This window comes from Phalaenopsis equestris, unplaced genomic scaffold, assembly GCF_001263595.1.
Source record: "Phalaenopsis equestris unplaced genomic scaffold, ASM126359v1 Scaffold000650, whole genome shotgun sequence".
In the NCBI taxonomy this organism is placed as follows: Eukaryota; Viridiplantae; Streptophyta; class Magnoliopsida; order Asparagales; family Orchidaceae; genus Phalaenopsis; species Phalaenopsis equestris.
This window is the reverse complement of record NW_018165090.1, coordinates 426,244-434,999: the sequence shown is the minus strand read 5'-3', so window position 1 is coordinate 434,999 and position 8,756 is coordinate 426,244. Positions and strand designations below refer to the sequence as shown.

The 8,756-nt window shown below is 31.1% G+C and overlaps 1 protein-coding gene across 1 annotated transcript in view; it reads right to left on the bottom strand.

Annotated features, from left to right (window-relative positions):
- Positions 1–341: 341 nt before the first annotated feature.
- Positions 342–8,756, bottom strand: part of LOC110030083 (chloride channel protein CLC-f) — a 15,041-nt gene continuing 6,626 nt past the window's right edge. The window contains exons 6-9 of the mRNA XM_020732642.1: positions 7,887–8,111; positions 7,564–7,782; positions 4,282–4,514; positions 342–763 (exon numbers count right to left, since the gene is read on the bottom strand). Coding sequence (XP_020588301.1) covers positions 688–763; positions 4,282–4,514; positions 7,564–7,782; positions 7,887–8,111 — 753 coding nt within the window. The 3' untranslated portion in view covers positions 342–687. The remainder of the gene's footprint in view (positions 764–4,281; positions 4,515–7,563; positions 7,783–7,886; positions 8,112–8,756) is intronic.

Here is an 8,756-nt window from a genome sequence, read left to right as displayed (position 1 = left end):
TGAATAATCCCACGTAAACATCAAGTTATTGCTGATAAATTTACCATATTTTATAAATAGTTGGGAAGGAAGTTATTTTTAAGGGGAAAAAAAAAATCATCACGTTGATGAATGGGAGAACTTCACAAAGTGAAATTATACTAATGACAAATTTTTACATTTCATTAAGCTTGTTAGCAATGCCAGTTGCTAGCCAAGTAAAATGGCATAAATGTATGGTCTGCAAATCATCAACAAACTTGTAATAAGAAGTAGGCTTCAGATAATATTGGATTTATACCACAAAAGTGGGAGAGTAACCATAATAAAGCTTACAGAAAAGAATATCAGCGGCTTCTATGTTTTAGATCATGAGCACCATATATATAAAAACAAAAGGAATACAAGATTTCCTTAAGAACTTTCACAAAAGAATATCAGGACTTGAAGCCCCATGAAATACAGCTCCACCCTTCGCTAGGAAGAGGAGTTTTTTGCTTGAGTTTAAATGAAATTCATTGACCTAAAGATGTTAATGAAACATCTATGATACAATTTGCATTGTGGAAAAGAAAAATATAAGAATCCATACCCATTGTAGCTAGGCATTAATATTGCAAATATAATTAATGCCACTGGAAACAAAAGCCGTTAATGAAGGGCTGATTGGCTAGTTGGCCGCTCCAAAATTCTTCAGGGCTGTCACATTCAATGGGCATTTATTGTTCTTTCTAGGTGTTCAGCTCTTTGCTGATAGTAGTTCTTCCTATGCCGGATTTCATCTCTGCATGCAAAGTAAAATGATTACAATTAAGTTCGGGCAAACCCACTAGATATGGAAAATGGTTAGGTGTGGAAGAATTGGCTTTTGCCATTTCAACAAAGCAATTTGGCATATAAAGCAACATTCCAACGGTACAAAGGAAAGTTCATTGTTATCAAAAGATGAGCTACTAAATAGAGGCCTCGAATGTGATGAAGCTTGCGAGAAAGACCCGACCCACTAAAGGAGTCCCACAACTGCAAAGGTCTCTCAACACAAACTTGGTCCCGCAGTTCAACGCTGGTTAAAATAAAAAAAGACACTACTTTGAATGTGAAGACAAAAAGAGAATAAAAAAAAGCAACCAGATCCGATCTAAGTCAATAAAAATCATTGCCCAATCCAATAGCATATGTTTTTGAGAATTAGACTGCATAATGGGCTCCTTCCAAGCTTACAGAGAGACAGTTATATTAATAATCATTTTAGAAGAACAAATCAATTTATTCTCCTACATTTTGCATACACCATCAAAATTTGGATGGTCAAGAATTAAGTAGAGAGTAACTGGTAATGTAAAAAAAAAAAAAAACTAGTTAACAGTTTCCCTATTGCCACTTAAATCATAGTGATTAAGATTTTTCTTAATATAAAGAATAATGTAAGAAGATAAATAATTCTACTCATTTTGAAAGATAATAATCTGTAGAGAGAGAGAGAGAGAGAGAATAGTACAAGTAAAAAAGATATATTCATAAAATTTCAATTAAAATATCCTTCAAAAAAAATGTAACACAAGGAAGAAGTCACTGATATTATTATGCTAAGTGTGTCGGAATACAAAATGCTAATGTCAGTTAAAACTAAAAAGGATCAAATAAATCTGGACCATCTTAATTTTGATTATATTGCAAAATTGTACCTTCGTCTCTTTATTAATAAAAAATAAGAGTTTTATTAGTGTGAATCATGTCAATTGGCTAAATAAGCTCGTCATAACTATTATATGTCCTAGTACAAACACTCACATCCTTTCTCTATCATCTACGGCGACATTTGAAGATTATAAAAATTAAAAACAATTAATGGAGCTAAATGGTTTATCTCCTTTATTGATGACCATACTAGAATAAGTTGAATATTCCTCATGAATGAAAAATTTGAAACTGCACAAATCTTTAAGTCATTCCATAATATTGTTTTCATTCATTCTAGTGCAAAATTCAAATCCTCAAAATTGATAATACAAAAAAATATTTCAATTCTATCCTTGGATCATACCTTCAAAGAAATGCATCATACATGTGAGTTCTTGTATCAAAAATCCACAACAAAATGTGTTTATTTCATGAACTTCTCTCAACTAGCATTAGTGTAAACCTCAATCTCCCTAGGAGAGAGTTATTGTTTAAGAAATCAGACAACAAGGAGATAGAGGTTTACACTAATGCTAGTTGGGCAGAGCTCAGCGAACTAAAGGTCCACTTTGGGTATTGTTCATATGCTTAGTAAAATCTTCTCATCTGAGGGAGCAAAAAGCAAGCGGTGGTTTCTAGAAATAGTGTGTAATTCCAGCTGGGCAGATGCTTCGAGAATTTGTGAAGGAATGTGAATCCAAATGTTACTGAATGAGTTAGGATACTCCACCATCAAACCCATAAAAATGTTTTGTGATAGCCAAGTTGTCATTAGTATTACAAAGAATCATGTGCATCATAACAGGATAAAGCACATTAAGATTGATAAACATTTTATCTCTAAAAAGGTCCATAGAGACATTATTCACTTAATCTACATTCCAACTTATCTTCAAATCATTGATATTTACATGACATCTCCACCTCAGACAGCTTCACGGTTTTAAACACTAATTTGGGCCTTTAAAACATATATGCCCAAGCTTGAAAAGAATTGTGAAATTATGAGTTTCCTATTTTAGAGTTATTCTCTTTTATTCTTTTTTTATTATGCCATGTTTCTTTCCTTCTTTAGTTATTTATCTTCGGAAAGTTGTAATGATTATAATTAAGTTTATCATAGTCTTTCCTAATTATATATAGAGAAGAGTTGTAATTTGATTAATTGATAAATAAGAAAATAAGATTTTCTCCACCTTTCTTCAAAGATCAAAAGTAATATAGCATAAAGTCGCATGAAAAGAGACATGCCAACTCATCTAGCACTTGAGAGGAATGAATGGACATTTCATAAACTCGACCAAACCAGCATATATGGCTATGAATTAAGCTCAAAAATCATTAATCGCTTGAAAATTCATTTGAATGAATTTTGGCTTAGATCGAGACGAATCAAAATAAACTATTTGAATAACGTGCCAAAATTTTGAATCAAATTTTTTCAGCCAATTTAGAGCCAACTCCAGCTAAGCTAAAAATTAGATTGTTAACAACCCTACAGATGTTAGGGATGTGAATTTAGTAAATTTAGCTCGATGATTGTTAATCGCTCGAAAAATGATTTGAATTTTGGCTTGGATCAAAATAAATGAGTTGAGCTATGAGCCAAAATTTTAGATCGAATTTTATTTGAGCCTACCTCGACTCGACTTGAAATCGAATAGCCCTACCAGCATAATAAGGCCCAACTTACTATGATGATAATGGATGTAGCTCCTCTTTGTCTTTCTTTGCAGCACATGTGAAAAGAATTACCAGAAAGCTAGAATTGTCAGTCCTTCATTAAATTAAATAATACGTTAATACGAAGGCCCACATATAATATAGGCAACATAAAATAGTCATAGTAAAACAATATAAATAAAAACATCCTCAAAATGACAATAAATTATGCCGATATATTCTTACTATAAACATTATGCACACGTGATAATAATAATAATATTATACAATAACGAATAATTCTAACATCTCTTAAGAAAAAAAAAAAACTTAGATGTTAAAAAAAAAGTAATATGAGAAGGACGTTCACGGAAAGGGATGATAATGTAACCTGAAAATCTACATTATTAAAGAAAAACTTCTAAGAAAAAATGCATCATGTTTATTGTCAATAAAAAACTGCTTTTTAGTAGGAGAGTACTAGGCATTAAAAAGTTCAATCACCGATATAATTCACAAACACAACATGACATACCTTTTAGCAAAACTAAACAAAAGAAAAATATATAAACATGGGGTCTCAAATGTCATAATGCAGACCCAAATAATATAAATGATCATGTAAGTCCCAGTCCTGTTACCATTGGTGGAACTACGTTAATCCTAAAGTGGGCAGTTGCTCACTTTATATTTTGAGATTTTTCTATAAATGATAGAAAATTTAATAGTTTTTTTCTATAACACTTGGTCAATCAGGTAATTTTGCCTACTCTTGATAGATTTTTTGCCCAATACCTAATAAAATTTAGCATTTGATAATTTTGCCAACTCTTAAAATTAAAACGGGTTCCGGCCCTGCCTGTACCTATATAATAATAAAGTCATGAAGCAATTCTATGGCAGATATAAGAAAGAGAAAAGGTGTAACATTCCAGCATAAGTAGCTGAAGTACTACGAACCTTATACAGCGTTCAATTGCATCATAATTAAGAAGACCAATAAGCTTGCGTTTTCCATGATCTCTAGCATCTCTGCTGCGTTTAACAACTGGTAACTGCTTGATGCCTTTGGCTTCCATGAGCTCTTTTGCCATGGTCAAATCTGTGTCTGGAAAGCAGATTAAAATTCCACGTTCGCCACCTTGATATTGAAACCCACGTGTGAAGCATGATGAGATAGGACGGGTGTTGATCTGCAATGTATTTTCAGAATTAATATATGCGATCTGAGACCACATTATCATAAATGATAAGTGGAGAGCCTTTTATACACAATGGCATTGGATGACATTTATTCTTTATAAAAATTACCTTAGAATGCCAGGGGTTCATATATGATGCAAATATAGGGTGGTGATACCAGCAAAGGTGACATCAACAATACAAATCATGCAAGCCATATAAAAGCAACCAAAACAGCTATAAGCACAAACTCTCTTGCAAGTGCACCATGTGTGTGTGTGTGTGACAAAAATCAAAACTTATCATATCCTATCATTTGCAAAGTACATTCCAAATTAAAACAGACAAGGAACTGGAGGCACGAGTAATAAAATGGTTCATGAAAATGAGTAAGCAAAAAAATTTTCTCTATGACTCTTGTGTTCGATGTGAAGATTACTTCATCAAAATTCCTTGGATTGATTCTCTCAAATCCTTTGAAATATTTGGAGAAGATCCTCTATGCTTATGTCATTAACTATGCTGTTGACGTAACCACCCACAGTATTTATGTATGTTATGTATGTTCAAACAAAAATCAAAACTTATCATATCCTATCATTTGCAAAGTATATTCCAACTTAAAATAGATAAGGAACTGGTGACACAAGCATTAAAATGGTTCATGTAAATGAGTAAGCAAAAAAAATTTATCTATATGACTCGTGTTCAATATGAAGATTATTTCCTCAAAATTCCTTGGATTGATTTTCTCAAATCCTTCGAAATATTTGGACTCTCAATTTTATCGAGATTTTTGTACATCGACACATGTTATAACTCACTATTTGCGCCATTATGCTTATGTTTGTCTCCTAAGGAAAACCTAAAAACTTCTCATCTGAAGCCTATTGAACATAGGCTAACACAATAGTAGAGTATAATTTAAGTGAAGGAATGATAGTTAATGATTAATCCTTTGAGGATATAATTGATATAGAATATGATTTGCAATTACAATCAGTGTGTATATCTACTATTGTTGGATCCAAATCTATATCTATAATGGACAGCATTCATGAACATGAATCCATACTTATCAAGAATCAGAATTAAAATGGAAAAAAAATATATGAAGCCTGAGATCATCTAAACTTGAATTTTTAATGAAAATTGCACATATGCCTAAGAGTACAGATAAACCAATCATATTTGATGTAGTTGATGAATCAAACGAGCAATTTGAAAATGTAATTGTATGATAAATTATCTTTTGATATTCTTATGATGAATGATTAAACTGACGCTGACTTAAAAATTCTTAGAACAAACCTTATCATGAGAATTAAGTAATGTCAATATTTAAGAAAATTTATTAGCAATAAAAATTCTTTTAAAAATTTAAATATAAAATTTTGTTTAGCTAATCATGTTTATATCTGCACAATTCAAAAAAAACCCATTTATACGATTTTGTTTAGTTATTTTTAAAAAGATTCTCTTCTCATATAAGCATCTTATAATCGTGCAATTGATTTCTTTGTAATTTCATTAGTGTTTCATTTTCTAAGATTTCATCATAGATCATTATTAATATCCCTTATGATGCCTCTTTAGCTTTGTGGTATTTTCATTAGTTACCGTAGACTACATTAGTCATTTGCTTCATTTCCATGAATTTAATTAAAAATATTTGCAAAAACAACTAGCTATTAATTATGACAATTACAAGCTTTTAGCAAATGTGAGCAAAAAGTATATGAAAGTTAAACCTAGTGAAAAAGTTATGATGCATCAAAATTAAAATAAAAAGCTTCCATTAAGAACATTTAAAAAAATTGAATGCAAGAAAGATATGATACTTTGAAATTTAGCAACAAAATTTAAAAAAAAAATGCATCAAAATATGGCCATTCAAAATTTTACAACAAATTGCAAGTAATACCTACAAATTAGAAATTCCAGAATCAATCTAATTTTTAACGTGTAAGATTTGACCTTATTTCATGAGCCCATTATCAATTACTTTGGATTTCATTTTTTTTACCATCTCTCTTGATTTGACATTCAATCCACCACTAAACACTCCCAAATAATTTATTCCAAAAGACTATTATAAATGTTGAGGTTCTGTCCACAGATAATGGTGGATTCCCATGAAGGTTAGTGCATTGGCATGGTAGTTTTGTTTGTGATGATTCATGAAGTACTTTATAAGAAGCATAGAAAATTAAGGCTCCGATTTGTTTTCTAGTTATTTCGTTTACTAACAGTTTCTTGAGGTTTTCACATCCCTTGCTATCACTGTTTTGCCCGACATTCCTACAATCACTTTCAGCGTCAGCAAATTTGTAAACTGCCACAGGACCAGACATAATCCAAGTTTGCATTAAGGGTATAAGATTTGTAAGTAAAATGCATTCTTTATGCTTTGAATGTTATATGCGATGATTTAGGATTAAGATTTTTTAATAAAATTAAAATCATAAGCAGTATGATTTCATAAATAAAAACAAATCAAGCATTCAAAGATCACGATTCATCAATTATGTCAACTTTTTTTATTTAAATGTAAATAAGCAGTATTGGAGGTTAAAGTAAATAATAATGAAATTATCAAAATAATCCATGAATTTCAGTAAGAAATTGGAATCATATAAAATCAGGGAACAAAATGAATTAATTTCCACAACTAAAATTATTGATGTGACACTTTCTGATAAATTTCAAGAAAACTAAATTAGTTACTATCAAATAACATAGAAGAAATAAAACTAGAAAGTAAAATATCGAAGTAAGAAAAACAAGCGCTTATAATATAAGGAGAATTTTCCTAAAATCAAGGGGACAGTTTGTACTGCTGACACGCATCTAACTTACACTTAAAGAGATTAAAGTTGATCTAAAAAAATATTAAAGAACGTAAGAGCTAAATGAGTATTATGAGTGCAAAAACCTAAAGACAATGTCATTAAGCAATATTTTTATCATAACAAAAACAACATTAATGTTGAACTCAAAGGCTTGAAAGAAAATCAGATATGCAATCTACAAAAATGGAGTAAACATAAGAGAACATACATCGCATACAGCAGAATCTTTTCGATTCTGAAGATTTTCTCTAGAAGCCTCAACTCCTAGCCGCTGAATATCACCTCTCGTAAGAATCCCCTCAAGAAAATCTTCTGTATCAACAACAAGTACACAATTCTGCTGCTCATCATGCATAAACTTAATGACCTCTTTCAAGGCAGTACAAGACGAAACTTTAACAAATTTCTTTGACATGGCCTGGGAAACCTGACAGTAACCAAAGAATTGATAAATATGAATCAGAAAATGGAAGCAATGCAGAAATTATGCACCCAAACAAGTAAAGAATATAAAAAATGGATCTACCAAACCTTCAATTCATCAAGAAGGGCTTCATTATAAATTCCGTGAGACTGCATTTCAGTTTCCAGAACAGAAAGTTCTAGATCATCTCTGTCACTCCAAACAGTATCATTTTTCTCCTCAGAAAATGAAAGAGAAGAATAGCCATGCCCATTATTATTTTTCTCCACCACATAACAATCTTTGGACAGGTTAGCCACTGAAGGCACCCATATTGCTAAACCAACTGCACCCTGTTGAACGGAGGACACCATCAATTAAAGATCAGTAAGCTCAACAATATCTATCAATCAATCAATCTATCTATCTATCTATCTATCTATACATACGTACATACATATATATAATATATACATATATATATATAGATAGATGTATAGATAGATAGATAGATAGATAGATAGATAATTAGGTGGAATAAAATTGTGCATTTAATGGAAACTGTTTTGAACACAAGCTAGGTGGAAAATAATTGCAAAATACAGACACAGGAAATTCTACTTCATCTTTCTCTCCTTTTCCTCCCAACCAAACAAAAATAGATAATTTCAAAGAATCACATACATCAGTCCCAGCTTTATCTCATTCAGTGTAAGTAGCAGCTAAGGACCAAAATAAGTAAAATAAAAGTTTTCTCCAAAGAATCAAGAGAAAATGTGAATCACTTATAAAAAGAGGGCCATATACTTTTTTTCACAATTTATACACAATAAATCTAACAAGAGTGGCAAAGATGAGCTTTCTAAGAACCCATTCATACATGAATAGCACTCTCTTAATATGATATATTAGGTGAAGGCATTGGAACAGATTGGCCAGATCTGAAACTAATATAGATATATCTATATATATATATATATATATATATATATAGCCAT